The following is an 18,160-nucleotide window of genomic DNA, read 5'->3' as shown; positions in this document are numbered from 1 at the left end:
AATAATCAGGGTTTCATCCACATTTGATTTTATTTTTAATATCTTATCTAGTTATTCTGAAATGTCACTGAAGTCAATGTAACCTTCATACTTTTATTCTCTTCCTGTAGCCCGAGAGACAAATAAACAAAAACACACACACACACACACACACAGACACACACACACACACACACACACACATACACACATACAATAACTAATATCTTCCGATATGTGATCAAGCGTAAAGCTTTCTAGGTTGACAAATGGTATAGCGGCATCATGTGGGGCAGTAGCTAGAGCTGGTTTAAAAAAATAAAAATGAAAATCAGTTCTGATTCATTCTGACCAGACGGTCTCTATACTATGATTTTCTCTACATCTCTAGCCATGTTTGTTGTGGTCTCTCGCCACTCTTGTTATGAAAAAAAAAAGGTATTGTCTTGTCTTGTGATAATAGTTGTTCCAACCTTTGACCAGCTCTACCAGACGGCTTGCGTGCGTTTTTAAAGTTTTAAAAATGTATCTTCAGTTGCCATGACGATATACGAGAGAATGTCTGTCTGTAACACAGTTTCACTGATCGAGCTATATTGAGTTACACACCAGGGTCAATACGGTGTGTGTGTGTGTGTGTGTGTAAGACAGGGTCAACACAGAGTAATGAGGATAATGCTTTGTCTCAGGTTACACTCGTCCATTGTTTCAGAAGAAGCCAGTATGACCCTGGTTTCAGACATGTTATTAGCACCTTTTAATTAGAGGCGTCGTGGAGCTAATCATGTTGAGGCGCCACCGAGGGCCAAAGTCAAATATTTGTGATTTAACTCTATGTAAAAGAAAATCAAGCAACAAAATGTTTATTTTTTTCCACTAAAGGAAACTAGGCAAAAAAATATGTTTTATTCTTCCTATATCACATTGAGGGGGCACGTGCTGCTCAGTTTCAAGGACCCAACAGCCCAGCTGAACTATAATGAATTCAGAATAATAGTGATGTAGCCTAATAATCTATGTCAATGGCAATAACACTTTCATTATATTATATTCTATTTATTTCTAATGTTTGTGAGAGAAAACAAATGACTGAATATTTCAAATTAATTCTGGATAAAACATACATTTAAAAAAACAGTTTAAAATCACATGGATGACTGTTAGCAGTTGTTGTGATATTATTTTATATTTCTAATGATGATCCATCAAAGTGTCCCGGTAAGGTCACCCCGCTCCTCGAGCTTCGCGTCTCCCTGAATCTCTCCTCTTTGTGTTTATACAACCGGGTTTCCCTGCTCGCAACCATTCCCGCTAGGCACTAGTTACCACAGCCACAAGGTCCTAAAGGCTATGTCGTCCTAATTTAAGGTTAGGGTTAGGCATAAGGTTAGTCGTGTGGTTAAGGTTAGGTTTAAAATCAGATGTTAGGAAGATAAATGGTAGAAATGGGCGGGGTTTAGCGGTCATTATGACTTTGTGGATGTGGTAACTAGTGTCGACCCCCATCAGGAGCCATTTTGTACCCAGATCAATAGCATACACGTAAACTCCGATCTCTCGGCGCAGCGGTGGAACCTGGATTATCTATTAGCTAGACTACATTTCAAACGGAATCAGGACCAAACGGAAATGGTGAATTTACTAGTGCACACGGGTTACTAAACAGTGTATTTCTCTAACCGTCCCGCTAAGGTGTTGTGCCGCCACCGACACGCTGTGGTTAGATGGATCGGGGAAGCCAGTGGTTATTGTGACTTCGGACTGATGTCGGGACGATATCCGGTTTAAATGTTCGCGACGGGAAAACAAGGAGAAAGTCTTCCCTGTCTTTTATCAATAGGAGAACATCATGGCTTTTTCCTGGCTGACTTGTTCGCTTCTCCTGGGAACTTTGTGTGCAGGTAAGAAACGACGCGTCTATTGTACACATTGAAGAAACGGCAACAGTTGCAAAAAAAAACACAATTTGGCATAACTGGTAGCTTCGTTTTTAATTTGTAATTGAACCTTTATTTAACTAGGGAAGTTTCCATCCCCTTTAATTTAGTTATTGTCGGGGCACGTGTTGTCAAGGTATATTTCCCTTCACGTGGATATGTGTCTTGCTGTTTTATTTGCAGTGAAATTATTCAATCGATCGCTGTCATTAGATGTGGTCTTCCAACATCATGCTTTCCGTAGATTGAGGACATTTTTATTTATTTATGCTATAACCTACTCTGATGGAATGATGCTGTTGTGTGTAGGCCTAGGTGTGTGTGTGTGTGTGTGTGTGTGTGTGTGTGTGTGTGTGTGTGTGTCGAAACGGGATAATTGTGTCGTCATGTGTTTTGTTCTCCTGTGCAGATTCACAACATAACACAATAGCTGGATCCTCTACACCAGTGGTTCTCAAACTGTTTATAGTCTCGTACCCCTTCAAACATTCACCCTCCAGCTGTACCCCCTCTAGCACCAGGGTCAGCGCACTCTACAATGTTTGTTTTTTCCATCATTGTAAGCCTGTCACACACACTATACGATACATTTTTTGTCACAACCCGGCTCGTGGGAAGTGACAAAGAGCTCTTATAGGACCAGGGCACAAATAATATAATAATAATAATAATAATCAATCATTTAGCTCTATTTAACCATCTTACATATTAAACTTTATTTGTTCATTGACAATGGTGATTAACTCACCACAGGTTAATGAGAAGGGTGTGCTTGAAAGGATGCACATAACTCTGCAATGTTGAGTTGTATTGGAGAGAGTCTCAGTCTTAAATCATTTACCACACACAGTCTGTGCCTGTATTTAGTTTTCATGCTAGTGAGGGTTGAGAATCCACTCTCACATAGGTATGTGGTTGCAAGATTGGATCCCCGAGCTGACAAGGTGAAAATCTGTGGTTCTGCCCCTGAACAAGGCAGTTAACCCACCGTTCCTAGGCCGTCATTGAAAATAAGAATGTGTTCTTAACTTCTTCTTGACTTGCCTAATTAAATAAAGGTATAAAAATATATATTAAAAAAATCGGCGCCCAAAAATACCGATTTCTGATTGTTATGAAAACTTGAAATCGGCCCGAATTAATCGGCCATTCCGATTAATCGGTCGGCCTCTACTGCCTATGCCGCTCGGCCATCGCTCATTCATATACTTACATGTACATATTCTCATTCACCCCTTTAGATTTGTGTGTATTAGGTTGTTGTTGGGGAATTGTTAGATATTACTGCATTGTCGGAACAGGAAGCACAAGCATTTCGCTACACTCGCATTATCTGCTAACCATGTGTATGACCAATAACATTTGATTTGAGTGCTACGGGGTGGTAATCATTTAGGCAGGTTACCTTCGCTTCCTTGGGCACAGGGACTATGCTGGTCTGCGTGAAACGTGTAGGTATTTTTTATTTTATTTTTTTTACCTTTATTTTACTAGGCAAGTCAGTTAAGAACAAATTCTTATTTTCAATGACGGCCTAGGAACAGTGGGTTAACTGCCTGTTCAGGGGCAGAACGACAGATTTTGTACCTTGTCAGCTCGGGGATTTGAACTTGCAACCTTTCGGTTACTAGGCCAATGCTCTAACCACTAGGCTACCCTGCTTTGAGTACACATCCTGGTAATCCATCTGGCCTCGCGGCTTTCTGAATGTTGAGCTGTTTAAAGGTTTTGTTCACATCAGCTTTCGAGAGCCTTATCACACAGTCCTCCAGAACAGCTGGTGCTCCCGTGGATGCTTCAGTGTTGCTTGCTTCAGTGTCGCTTGCCTCAAAGCGAACCTAAAAGCCATTTAGCTCGTCTGGTAGGCTCGCGTCACTGGGCAGCTCGCGTCTGGGTTTCACTTTGTAGTCTTTCAAGCCCTGCCACATCTGACAAGTGTCAGAAGCCGGTGTAGTAGGATTCAATCTTAATCCTGTGTTGACGCTTTGCTTGTTTGATGGTTCGTCTCAGGGCATACCAGGATTTCTTATAGGCGTCCGGATGAGTGTCCCACTCCTTGAAAGCGTCAGTTCTAGCCTTTAGCTCGGTGCGGATGTTGCCTGTAATCCATGGCTTCTGGTTGGGATATGTACGTACAGTCACTGTGGGGACAACGTCATTGATTCACTTATTGATGAAGCCGATGACCGAGGTGGTGTATTCCTCAATGCCTATGGATGAATCCCGGAACATATTCCAGTCTGTGCTAGCAAAACAGTCCTGTAGTGTAACATCCGCATCCTCTGACCACTTCCGTATTGAGCGAGTCACTGGAACTTCCTGCTTTAGTTTTTGCTTGTAAGCAGGAATCAGGAGGATAGAATTATGGTCATATTTGCCAAATTTAGGGAAGGGGAGAGCATTGTATGCATCTCTGTGTGGAGTAAAGTTGGCCTAGGGTTGTTTTCCCCCTGGTTGCACATGTGACATGCTGGTAAAAATGTGGTAAAACAGATTTAAGTTTGTGTGCATTAAAGTCCCCGGCCACTAGGAGCGCCGCTTCTGGGTGAGCATTTTATTCTTTGCTTATGGCCTTATAGAGTTGGTTGAGAGGTCTTAGTGCCAGCTTCGCTTTGTGGTGGTAAATAGACGGCTACAAAAAATACAGATGAGAACTCTCTTGGTAGATAGTGTGGTCTACAGCTTATCATAAGGTACTCTACCTCAGACGAGCAATACCTTGAGACTTCTTAAATATTAGACATCGCGCACAAGCTGTTATTGACAAAAAAGACACACACCCCCACCCCTCGTCTTATCACACGTAGCTTGTCTTTTCTGCCGTTGCATTGAAAATCCCTCCAGCTCTATATTATCCGAGTCTTCGTTCAACCACGACTCGGTGAAACATAAGATGTTACAGTTCTTAATGTCCAGTTGGTAGGGTAATCGTAATTGTAGGTCATCAATTTTCCATTGATTGCATGTTAGCAAGTAGAACGGAAGGCAGTGGGAGTTTACTCGCTCACCTACGGATTCTCAAAAGGCAGCCCGATCTGCTTCCTCTTTTTCTCCGTCTTCACGCAAATGACGAGTATCTAGGCCTGTTCCCGGGAGAGCAGTATATCATTCACATCGGACTCGTTAAAGGAAAAAGATTGGTGGTGAGTAATCCCAAGTTCTGGTGTCCAGAAGTTATTTTCAGTCATAAGAGACGGTAGCAGCAACATTATGTACAAAACAAGATAGACGCAAAAAAACCCAAATAAAATCGCACAATTAGTTACGGGCATGTAGAACGTCAGCCATTCTCTTCGGCGCCATTTTAACAATCAGCGTCGGGGATCACTGGAGCATGTAGGCTAGCTTAGCTCTCTGTTTTAGCTCTGTGTAGTTGGCTAGCTTAGCTCTCTGTTTTAGCTCTGTGTAGTTGGCTAGCTTAGCTCTCTGTTTTAGCTCAGTGTAGTTGGCTAGCTTAGCTCTCTGTTTTAGCTCTGTGTAGTTGGCTAGCTTAGCTCTCTGTTTTAGCTCTGTGTAGTTGGCTAGCTTAGCTCTCTGTTTTAGCTCTGTGTAGTTGGCTAGCTTAGCTCTCTGTTTTAGCTCTGTAGCCATGTGTTAGGCTTGCTCAGCTCTGTGTAGTATGCTGGCTTAGCTCTGTGTAGTAGCCTGGTATTAGGCTAGCTCAGCTCTGTGTAGTATGCTAGCTTAGCTCTGTGTAGTAGCCTGGTATTAGGCTAGCTCAGCTCTGTGTAGTAGGCTGTTATTAGGCTAGCTCAGCTCTGTGTAGTAGGCTGGCTTAGCTTTGTGTAGTAGCCTGGTATTAGGCTAGGTCAGCTCTGTGTAGTAGCCTGGTATTAGGCTAGGTCAGCTCTGTGTAGTAGCCTGGTATTAGGCTAGCTCAGCTCTGTGTAGTAGGCTAGTTTAGCTCTGTGTAGTAGCCTGGTATTAGGCTAGCTCAGCTCTGTGTGGTAGGCTAGCTTACCTCTGTGTAGTACACTGGTTGTAGGCTAGCTTAGTGTTTTGTTTTAGCTCTGCGTTTACAGAGGCATTCTATTTTATTTTGATAATGTTTTTCTCTGTGTGTCTAATGGGTAGATTAGGCCTAATGACGAAATAAGGCCATAGAAACGCATTGGGCTTATTTTGGACATATTTTGAAACCTCTCACAGTACCTCTTCCTCTCAGATAGAGGGATACCACCGTAGGGGGTTGGGCAGCCAGGCTCCTATAGACAGGGATTTAAAGAGACAGGCTTTATTTTTTTCTCCAGTGAACAAAGACTCAGAAACATCTACATGCTACGTTCAAACCATATTATGATGTCATCACTTCTGATATTTTTCCTATCCACACAAATATATTTGTTGGAACAGTTTTTACGTCACAGTGAGCTCACAGTTTTGATTCAATAAGTGAATAAACCCACCAGAATGAAAGACCTAAACTTCAAACTGACATTTAAAAACAGTTTTCAGGCTGTATTGCAGGTCGAAACACTAGCGTTCTCCTCCATTGTGATTGTGAATAAGTCCTAGTCAACATGACAACTTTTACTGTCTCAGTAGCCTATTCTACCACTAAACACCACTGCGCTCAATGGGCTGTTTTGGGTTTGAAGTGAATTATGATTATTCTGCTCATAGAACCTCATCTTTCTTCCCAGATGTGCTATAGTCATCTAGTTAAAGGGTTAATCTGTGATTGTTAACCAAAATAGTGGTGGGGTGGTTCGCTTTGTTTGTTTGAAATGCAAAAAAATTTTATGCAACAAATGAAAACGGTCAGGGTTGCTGCTGTCTATGGAAGTAGCTAACACACGGCCTGTGTTCCAAATGGCACCCTATTCCCCAGTGCACTACTTTTGACCAGGGCCCTATGGCACCCTATTCCCCAGTGCACTACTTTAGACCAGGGCCCTATGGCACTCTATTCCCTAGTGCACTACTTTAGACCAGGGCCCTATGGCACTCTATTCCCTAGTGCACTACTTTAGACCAGGGCCCTATGGCACTCTATTCCCCAGTGCACTACTTTTGACCAGGGCCCTATGGCACCCTATTCCCTATATAGTGCACTACTTTTTACCAGGGCCCTATGGCACCCTATTCCCCAGTGCACTACTTTTGACCAGGGCCCTATGGCACCCTATTCCCTAGTGTACTACTTTTGACCAGGGCCCAATAGGGATTAGGGTGCCATTTGGGATGCAATTATTATGTTTGTGAGGTCTTCACCCGGCATATCAAGGTGGTATAATGACATCATTACAGAGTTTTATCAGGTTCGTGTTCAGAAGGCATCAATCAGAAGGTTAACTGAGTAACTATCAGTAGGCTACTTGTCCAATAGGACATGCTTATTTTGTTTTAACCGGTTCTCAGGTGAGAACACTAGCTAGGTGTGGGCTGTTTTGGCGAGAGCAGCATAGAGAAACTGTATGTTCACACAACATATACAGGTAACTGCCAAAATAATGGAAACTCCTTGAGTAAATGAGGGATACAAAGTATATTGAAAGCAGTTGGTTCCTGAGGTATTCATAAAACCTTTTTATAAAAATTTAAAAAAAGTATTGTCTCATCGTTGCAACTCCCGTACGGACACGGGAGAGGTGAAGGTCGTGAGCCACGCGACCTCCGAAACACGACCCATCCAAGCCGCACTGCTTCTTGACACAACGCCCACTTAAACCCAGAAGCACCAATGTGTCGGAGGAAACACTGTACACCTGCCGACCGTGCGCTGCGCCCGGCCTAGTGCGCGGTGGTTCAAGGACATCCCTGCCGGCCAAACCCTCCCCTAACCCAGACGACGCTGGGCCAAACCCTCCCCTAACCCGGGCGACGCTGGGCCAAACCCTCCCCTAACCCGGACGACGCTGGGCCAAACCCTTCCCTAACCCAGACGACGCTGGGCCAAACCCTTCCCTAACCCAGACGACGCTGGGCCAAACCCTCCCCTAACCCAGACGACGCTGGGCCAAACCCTCCCCTAACCCAGACGACGCTGGGCAAATTGTGCACCGCCCCTCGGGTCTCCCGGTCGCGACCAGCTGCGACAGAGCCTGGACTCGAACCCAGAATCTCTAGTGGCAGTTAGCGCTGAAGTGCAGTGCCTTAGACCACTGCGCCACTCGGGAGGCCTTCTGAGTTAATTAAAGGGAAGATTGCTGTTTAAACATGTTGGTTTGTTTCATCCTTCCAACTTAAAATCTTAATACGACATATAACTTTATATTTTGTATTTTGGGAGAAATGTACTTTTTATCCAAATTTGACCGAAGTTATGACGGATAAGCGTTGTGACGTCGAGAAGAACACTCAGCCGGAGTAGAACACTCAGCCGGAGTAGAACGAACACTCAGCCGGAGTGGAACAAACACTCAGCCGGAGTGGAACAAACACTCAGCCGGAGTGGAACAAACACTCAGCCGGAGTGGAACAAACACTCAGCCGGAGTGGAACAAACACTCAGCCGGAGTGGAACAAACACTCAGCCGGAGTGGAACAAACACTCAGCCGGAGTGGAACAAACACTCAGCCGGAGTGGAACAAACACTCAGCCGGAGTGAAGTCACTGTCCACAAGACTCTAAAGAACCACATCATACCGAGTCCTCCTATTGGACCATGTCCTTAGATTAGATTCAACTTTGTCATTGTACAAGTACAACGAAATGCAGTTCGCATCTAACCAGAAGTGCAAATTAAAGAGTAAAACATGTTTTACAAGTGAAACAATTAAAAATACAATGTATATTATTAAGTGGGATGTATAAATGTACAATGAAGACAAATTATCAGACCATATCCTGTGGTTTCTTGATTCTCTATCACCTATACAGCGCGCAGGCTTTTAGCGTAGCCTCTTTTCCATCCATGCTGGCTTACCTCTACTAGCGAACCGCTAGCAGGCTTTTAGCTTAGCCTCTTTTCCACCCCTGCTGGCTTACCTCTACTAGCTAACCGCTAGCAGGCTTTTAGCATAGCCCCTTTTCCACCCGTGTTGGCTTACCTCTACTAGCTAACTACTAGCAGGCTTTTAGCATAGCCCCTTTTCCACCCCTGCTGGCTTACCTCTACTAGCTAACTACTAGCAGGCTTGAAACACATCACTTATTAGGAGTTCAGCACATCAGAATTTCTTGTACTGTTACCGATGAACTTTTACCATCATAGTAGACATTGAATGTCAAACCAAGCTATAGCTAGCTACATGCTAACCTGAGTGCTACTAGCTAGCAGCACTAAATTCAGGTATAATGGCTAATGCAAACATTGGCTACCATGATATCCTGCAAGTTATATTGGCCACTGAAGATCGGGCAGTTCAGCAAAAATAGACTGACCTTGAAATAAACAATGACATTATTCCGATATGGCATTTGACCATTCATTTCTGCAAAACGTGCAGTATTCTGTTGATGGAATTGTAGCTAGCTTGCATGCTATCCCCAAACTCCACGCCTTTGGGGTTTGTGGTATATGGCCAATATACCACGGCAAAGGACTGTGTCCAGGCACTCCGTGCTGCATCGTGCATAAGAACAGCCCTTAGCCGTGGTATATTGTCCATATACCACACCCCCTCTGGCCTTATTGCTTAAACATACACCTCCACCTTTCTTTTTCCCGGAGAGCTCTTTCTTCCTTTCCGCGTGATGGACGGAGAACCCCACTGGCTAAATGGACGGGGGCTGTGTCTCCAGAGGGGGCTGTGATTCTGTAAAACTGATTACGTTACAGTTTCTAATGTCTCTCTGGAAGGAGATCCTCGCCTTGAGCTCATCTACTATATTGTCCAGGGACTGAACGTTAGCAAATAATATACTCAGAAGCGGTGGATGGCATGCACGCCTCTTGAGTCTGGATAATTCTTTGTCGGAGACTTGGAGCAGCCCCCCGGGATGAATGGAATTGCCTCTAACCATGATCCTCCTCTGTCCTCTCTCTCCTGCCTCCTCTGTCCTGCCACTAGGCTGGGGCCATGGCGATGTGGAGACCAGAGATTGTGTGTACTACAATGATAACTGGCGTACAGAGCGTACCAACCAGAGTGGTGTGGAGAGGTGTGAGGGGGAGAAGGATAAACGACTACACTGCTACTCCTCCTGGCTCAACGTCTCAGGAACCATCAAACTGGTGAAGAAAGGCTGCTGGCTGGACGACTTCAACTGCTATGACAGGTACCAGACACTACATACCACCTGCTATGACAGGTATCAGGCACTACTTACCAACTGCTATGACAGGTACCAGACACTACATACCACCTGCTATGAAAGGTATCAGGCACTACTTACCAACTGCTATGACGGGTACCAGGCACTACTTACCAACTGCTATGACAGGTACCAGGCACTACTTACCACCTGCTATGACAGGTACCAGGCACTACTTACCACCTGCTATGACAGGTACTAGACACTACATACCAACTGCTATGACAGGTACCAGACACTACATACCAACTGTTATGACAGGTACCAGGCACTACTTACCAACTGCTATGCCAGGTATCAGGCACCACTAACCAACTGCTATGCCAGGTACCAGTCACTACTTAACTGCTATGCCAGGTACCAGGCACTACTTAACTGCTATGCCAGGTACCAGACACGACTTACCAACTGTTATGCCAGGTACCAGACACTAATTACCAACTGTTATGCCAGGTACCAGACACTACTTACCAACTGTTATGCCAGGTACCAGGCACTACTTACCACCTGTTATGCCAGGTACCAGACACTAATTACCAACTGTTATGCCAGGTACCAGACACTACTTACCAACTGTTATGCCAGGTACCAGGCACTACTTACCACCTGTTATGCCAGGTACCAGACACTAATTACCAACTGTTATGCCAGGTACCAGACACTACTTACCAACTGTTATGCCAGGTACCAGACACTAATTACCAACTGTTATGCCAGGTACCAGACACTACTTACCAACTGTTATGCCAGGTACCAGGCACTACTTACCACCTGTTATGCCAGGTACCAGGCACTACTTACCAACTGTTATGCCAGGTACCAGGCACTACTTACCACCTGTTATGCCAGGTACCAGACACTAATTACCAACTGTTATGCCAGGTACCAGACACTAATTACCAACTGTTATGCCAGGTACCAGACACTACTTACCAACTGTTATGACAGGTACCAGGCACTACTTACCAACTGCTATGCCAGGTATCAGGCACCACTAACCAACTGCTATGCCAGGTATCAGGCACTACTTAACTGCTATGCCAGGTACCAGACACGACTTACCAACTGTTATGCCAGGTACCAGACACTAATTACCAACTGTTATGCCAGGTACCAGACACTACTTACCAACTGTTATGCCAGGTACCAGGCACTACTTACCACCTGTTATGCCAGGTACCAGACACTAATTACCAACTGTTATGCCAGGTACCAGACACTACTTACCAACTGTTATGCCAGGTACCAGGCACTACTTACCACCTGTTATGCCAGGTACCAGACACGACATACCAACTGTTATGCCAGGTACCAGACACTACTTACCAACTGTTATGCCAGGTACCAGGCACTACTTACCACCTGTTATGCCAGGTACCAGACACTACTTACCAACTGTTATGCCAGGTACCAGGCACTACTTACCACCTGTTATGCCAGGTACCAGGCACTACTTACCACCTGTTATGCCAGGTACCAGACACTACTTACCAACTGTTATGCCAGGTACCAGGCACTACTTACCACCTGTTATGCCAGGTACCAGACACGACATACCAACTGTTATGCCAGGTACCAGACACTACTTACCAACTGTTATGCCAGGTACCAGACACTACTTACCAACTGTTATGCCAGGTACCAGACACTACTTACCAACTGCTATGCCAGGTACCAGGCACTACTTACCAACTGCTATGCCAGGTACCAGGCACGACATACCAACTGCTATGCCAGGTACCAGACACTTTTTGACTTAAGTGTGTGTTATGATAGGACACACGGGATAGGATGTACTGGTCCTTATTCCACTTGTGTAATTACAAAAAAAAATCCTCAAGGCAATACTATGGCAATACAAATCAATCACAGATCAACTATGTAGCACCATGATGTCACAATGGCCTTACTCAAATCATCCTAGCAGTGCTACAGAAAAATGTGAGGAACGTTTGGGACTAATAGATCTTGTAAATTGTGTGTGTCTCTCTGTCTCGTCAGGCAGAAGTGTGTGTCCATGGAAGATAACCCCCAGGTGTTCTTCTGCTGCTGTGAGGGGAACTACTGCAATGAGAGGTTCACACACCTGCCTGACCTCGTCGCCGCCGGCAACAGAGGTGAGTGGACATGAACTTCGAACCCCGTTCTTTTAAAAAAAAAACTTGAAAAAAAAGTTTTATTTATTTAGAGTCAGAACACAAATCATACAGACTGGATATCAGGCATCACAATATACCACAAGTAAAATAAATGAAGATATTGTTAAAGATGTTGATTGTGTTCTCTTCCACAGTGAAAATGTGTCTGACTGATTTGATTTTTCATCTTCTGTGGTCTGTTCTCCTCCCTAGTGAAAATCCGCCCCCCTCCCAGAGTGCCATCTCTGTTGAATAGCCTGGTGTTCAGTCTGCTATCTCTGTGTGTTCTGTCTCTGACCCTGCTACTTGCCCTGTGGATGTACCGGCAGCACAAACCACCCTACGGACATGTTGACCTCCTTGAGGTGAGATCACACCACTTAACTAGTGCTGATCTAGGATCAGGTCCCCCCCCTGTGGCCATATCATCTGATTTAGGATCAGGTCCCCCCCATGTGGCCATATATCATCTGATCTAGGATCAGCCCCCCCCCCCCCCCCCCATGACCATATCATCTGATCTAGGATCAGGTCCTCCCCCCCGTGACCATATCATCTGATCTAGCATCAGGTCCCCCCTGTGGCCATATCATCTGATCTAGGATCAGGTCCCCCCTGTGGCCATATCATCTGATCTAGGATCAGGTCCCCCATGTGGCCATATCATCTGATCTAGGATCAGGTCCCCCCTGTGGCCATATCATCTGATCTAGGATCAGGTCCCCCCTGTGGCCATATCATCTGATCTAGGATCAGGTCCCCCCTGTGGCCATATCATCTGATCTAGGATCAGGTCCCCCCTGTGGCCATATCATCTGATCTAGGTTCAGGTCCCCCCTGTGGCCATATCATCTGATCTAGGATCAGGTCCCCCCTGTGGCCATATCATCTGATCTAGGATCAGGTCCCCCCTGTGGCCATATCATCTGATCTAGGATCAGGTCCCCCCTGTGGCCATATAGTCTGATAGAAACAACCGCTTTGTTTACACAGGCAGCCCAATTCGGATATTTTGCCTCTATTGGTCAAAAGGCAAATTATTGGCAAAAGATCTGATCTGATTGGTCCAAAGACAAATTATCGGCAAAAGATCAGATTTGGGCTGCCTAACACAGCCCAACACATAAAGAAGATCAAGGAAAGAATCAGAGAATTGATGGACTTGTTCTTCAGGTTGTAGCGTTTTCTCCCCTCTCCTCTGTCTGTCAGGACCCTCGGCAAACCCCCCCCTCTCCCATGGTTGGGCTGAAGCCTCTGCAGTTACTGGAGGTGAAGGCAAGGGGGCGCTTCGGCTGTGTGTGGAAGGCTCAGCTGATGAGTGAATACGTGGCTGTGAAGGTCTTCCCTGTTCGGGTAAGACATGCAGGGCTTTAGTCTATGGCAGGGGCCTCGACATTCAGTCTTTAATGAGGTCCGGAGGGTTATATTTCCTTGGTTAGTTTTTGATGACTTGGTGGTTCTTAACTGGACAGTGAAGACCCACGGTATGAATGTGCTGGTGGTCCGTTGTCGTGACTACACGGTTTCCATTTTGTTTGTCGTCGTTTGAAAGTACATTGCGATCTCTAAGCTTAAACTAGAGATTTTTCTGGTGAATTTTTTTTTTAATGCTAAATTAGATTTCTGATTTGGGGGGTTAAACGGGTTAAACGAGCTCTTGACTCAAACTCCCCGCGGGTTTATGTTTGACACCCCTGGTCTATGGGATTGTAACATTCAGCCCTGGGTGAGTACAGGTGATAGCAGAAATGATTCCCTGCTGAACCTGGTTCCTCTTGAGGTTTCTTCCTTCTCGGGACTTTTCCACTGTGCTACTGCTTGTGCTTTGGGGATCTAAGGTTACTGGATCCTACTTGTGTAAGTAGAGTTTCATAAATATATTGTGATTTAATTTGATTAAAATAGAAATGGGAGAGGGAAATACCTAATACTCAAATGTGTCTTCAGCATTTAACCCAACCCCTCTGAATCAGAGAGGTGCGGGGGGGGCTGCCTTAATCGACATCCACATCTTCGGCGCCCCGGGGAAACAGTGGGCAGAACGACAGATTATTTTACCTTGTCAGATCAGGTATTCGATCCAGCGACCTTTCGGTTACTGACCCAACGCTCTAACCACGAGGCTACCCTGCCAACCCTGTAAGTTTCCATTATAACGTGTGATTGTATGGATGTGCAGGACAAGCAGTCGTGGCAGAATGAGAGGGATATCTTCCTGACTCCTGGTATGAGACACGAGAACCTGCTTCGTTACATCGCTGCGGAGAAGCACGGCAGCAACATGGAGACGGAACTCTGGCTCATCATGGAATTCCATGAGCGGGTGAGGAAATACAGCCAATCGATCAATTCATTTATCAATAAATTAATATATTCATTTATAGAAGGGCATGTTGTGTTTATAAATCAAATCAAATTAATTTATATAGCCCTTCGTACATCAGCTGATATCTCAAAGTGCTGTACAGAAACGCAGCCTAAAACCCCAAACAGCAAGCAATGCAGGTGTAGAAGCACGGTGGCTAGGAAAAACACTATCTGTCCCTGTCTGTCCCTATCAAATCAAATGTATTTATATAGTCCTTCTTACATCAGCTGATATCTCAAAGTGCTGTACAGAAACCCAGCCTAAAACCCCAAACAGCAAAGCAATGCAGGTGTAGAAGCACCACTTTATATTGTGGTCTATTCCAGTTTGTTATCTAAGCCATAGTCAAAAATCTCTTTTCAAACCAAGTCTGTGTGCATCTGCGTTCGTGTGTGTGTGTGTGTGTGTGTGTGTACAGGGTTCGTTGACTGACCATCTGAAGGACCGTACAGTGACCTGGTCTGAAATGTGTCACATTGCTGAGACGATGTCCCGTGGTCTGGCCTACCTCCATGAAGACACAGCCATCTACAAGGGAGAAGGCCCCAAACCCACCATCGCACACAGGTGACATCATGTGTTTTCAAAGTCAATAACTTACCTGCTTAGATAAACATAATAATATATCAAGCCTACGGGTTATATATAAACTATGTTTCCCAGGGACTTCAAGAGTAAGAACGTGATGTTGAGACGGGATCTGACAGCCGTCATCGGAGACTTTGGTCTGGCCGTCCGGTTTGAGCCGGGGAAACCTCCAGGAGACACCCACGGACAGGTAGTTTAACACACACACACACACACACACACACACAGGTCTTACAATTACTTACTTGCCTTCACTCTCTCCCCCTCTCTCTCTCTTTCTCTCTCTCGTTCTACTTTATCTCTCTCTCTGTCTCTCTCTCTGTCTCTCTCTTTGTCTCTGTCTCTCTCTCTCACTGTCTCTGTCTCTCTCGCTCTACTTTACCTCTCCCTCTCTCTCTCTCTGTCGTTCACTCTCCCTCCTCCAGGTGGGTACGTGGCGTTACATGGCCCCTGAGGTTCTAGAAGGGGCTATAAACTTCCAGAGAGACTCCTTCCTGAGGATCGATATGTATGCTATGGGGCTGGTGCTGTGGGAACTGGTGTCACGATGCATCGCCACAGACGGTGAGAGTTCCTGCTCAGGATCCCCCCGTTACAAGCACGTTTCTTTAACTGCTAGACCACCCCCCCCCCCCCCCCCCGGGTTCTGTTTGATGCCTAGACCACATCCCCTCTGGTTCTGTTTGATGCCTAGACCACACCCCCTCCGGGTCTGTTTGATGCCTAGACCACACCCCCTCCGATTCTGTTTGATGCCTAGACCACACCCCCTCCGGCTCTGTTTGATGCCCAGACCACACCCCCTCGGCTCTGTTTGATGCCTAGACCACACCCCCTCCGGCTCTGTTTGATGCCTAGACCACACCCCCTCCGGCTCTGTTTGATGCCTAGACCACACCCCCTCCGGCTCTGTTTGATGCCTAGACCACACCCCCTCTGGTTTTGTTTGATGCCTAGACCACACCCCCTCTGGTTCTGTTTGATGCCTAGACCACACCCCCTCCAGTTCTGTTTGATGCCTAGACCACACCCCCTCCAGTTCTGTTTGATATCTAGACCACACCCCTTCCAGCTCTGTTTGGTGTCTAATATATATTTTCATATATGCCAAATGTCTACCTTGTTTTAGTTTCTGTATAAACAATGCATTTACTAATAATAAACAATGCATTTACTAATAATAAACAATGCATTTACTAAAAAAAAACTGTGTGTTTACTAAAAACAAACAGCAACTTGTAAAGCCTTCAATATAATGTTTTCTTGTCTCTCAGGTACCGTAGGGGAGTTCATGCTGCCGTTCGAGGAGGAGATTGGCCAACACACGTCTCTACAGGAACTGCAGGATGTGGTCGTTCACAAGAAGATGAGACCGGTCTTCAAGGACACCTGGCTCAAACACCCGGTCAGTAACACTGGGATGGTATGCTAGGATGGTACGCTAGCATGGTACACTGGGGTGGTACGCTAGCATGGTACGCTGGGGTGGTACGCTGGGATGGTACGCTGGGATGGTACGCTGGGATGGTACGCTGGGATGGTACGCTGGGATGGTACGCTGGGATGATACGCTGGGATGGTACACTGGGATGGTTCACTGGGATGGTACACTGGGATGGTACACTGGGATGGTTCACTGGGGATGGTACACTGGGGATGGTACACTGGGGATGGTACACTGGGGATGGTACACTGGGGATGGTACACTGGGGATGGTACACTGGGGATGGTACGCTGGGATGGTTCGCTGGGATGGTTCGCTGGGATGGTTCACTGGGATGGTACACTGGGATGGTACGCTGGGATGGTTCACTGGGATGGTTCACTAGAGTAACAGTAGAGCGGTGGTTCCCAACTCCAGTCCTTCAGTACCCCCACCAGCACTAATGTCTGTTGTCGTTTCTCCATAAACTCACCTGATTCAACTCATTAAGAGCTTGATGATTGGTTGACCAGTTGAATCAGGTGTGTTTGTCCGGGGCCACGACAAACGATGTGTTCTGTTGGGGGGTACTGGAGGACTGGAGAAACTATTTAACTCTTTGGGGACTTAAAAAACTATTTTGTTTGTTTTATATTTCCTGTAACCTCTTGGCTTCTTGCTGTGTGTGTCGGTGCCACAGGGTCTGTCTCAGTTGTGTGAGACTATAGAGGAGTGTTGGGACCATGACGCCGAGGCTCGTCTCTCCGCCGGCTGTGTCGAGGAACGCATCTCCCAGATCGCCAGGACAACCGTCAGCACTACCTCAGACTGCCCAGTTGCCGTAGTAATGTCGGTAACCGTCGACGACGACCTACCTCCCAAAGAGTCCGGCACCTGAGTTCTGTGTTACTGTGACGTCATCACGGAACGATGCTCCTGACTTTTCTAGCCTAAACTTTTAAACAACTTGAATACAGCTGCTATTTTTATAGATATTGGGTATTATTGTTTTTAAGACTTTTTTTAATGTTATTTTGGATCAAGTCTTCTCTTCTGTCCGTCTTCTGTAGTTTTCACTGAGAAAATCACACGACAGAAATAAGCTATATGCTGGACAAATACCTCTCTTAAGACATTAACTTGTATTAATCTTCTATTCAGTCAATACCTCATGTTGTGTTTAGTGGGATTGATTATTACCTCATCCTGTCGTCTGGTCAAGATGGCGACCAGTCAAAGAAAGCTAACCGTATTCCAAACCTCTGATGTGACGATGCACAACACACAGTCTGACCGACCGACCTACCATATATATACATACACACACAGCCCAGACGATAGACATACACACTGTAGATCTGCAGGACTCATGTCCGATGAACCACGAGACTGTTCCAACGTATTTATCTTCCTCGGGATGAAACGTGGCTCTTTACTCAGCGTTCTGTCGTCCATCTTTTTTTTGGCTAGGAACGCCTTTTTGAAATAACGACACAGACACCTGAACCAACCCTCCATATAGCCTCA

General features: G+C 45.7%; 1 protein-coding gene across 1 annotated transcript; it reads left to right on the top strand.

Moving 5' to 3' along the window:
- The first annotated feature begins 1,581 nt into the window (after window positions 1–1,581).
- On the top strand, window positions 1,582–17,811 carry LOC139386826 (activin receptor type-2B-like). The gene is made up of 11 exons (XM_071132659.1): window positions 1,582–1,880; window positions 9,873–10,080; window positions 12,118–12,233; window positions 12,468–12,619; window positions 13,464–13,607; window positions 14,434–14,577; window positions 15,041–15,189; window positions 15,286–15,400; window positions 15,636–15,774; window positions 16,485–16,615; window positions 17,334–17,811. Exons 1-11 carry the CDS (start codon window positions 1,829–1,831, stop codon window positions 17,529–17,531), a joined length of 1,548 nt encoding a protein of 515 aa, XP_070988760.1. The 5' UTR covers window positions 1,582–1,828; the 3' UTR covers window positions 17,532–17,811.
- Window positions 17,812–18,160: the final 349 nt, after the last annotated feature.

This window comes from Oncorhynchus clarkii, chromosome 28 (assembly GCF_045791955.1).
Source record: "Oncorhynchus clarkii lewisi isolate Uvic-CL-2024 chromosome 28, UVic_Ocla_1.0, whole genome shotgun sequence".
Classification (NCBI taxonomy): domain Eukaryota; kingdom Metazoa; phylum Chordata; class Actinopteri; order Salmoniformes; family Salmonidae; genus Oncorhynchus; species Oncorhynchus clarkii.
Note: the sequence above shows the minus strand (reverse complement) of the source record. Positions and strands in the feature narration are given on the sequence as shown.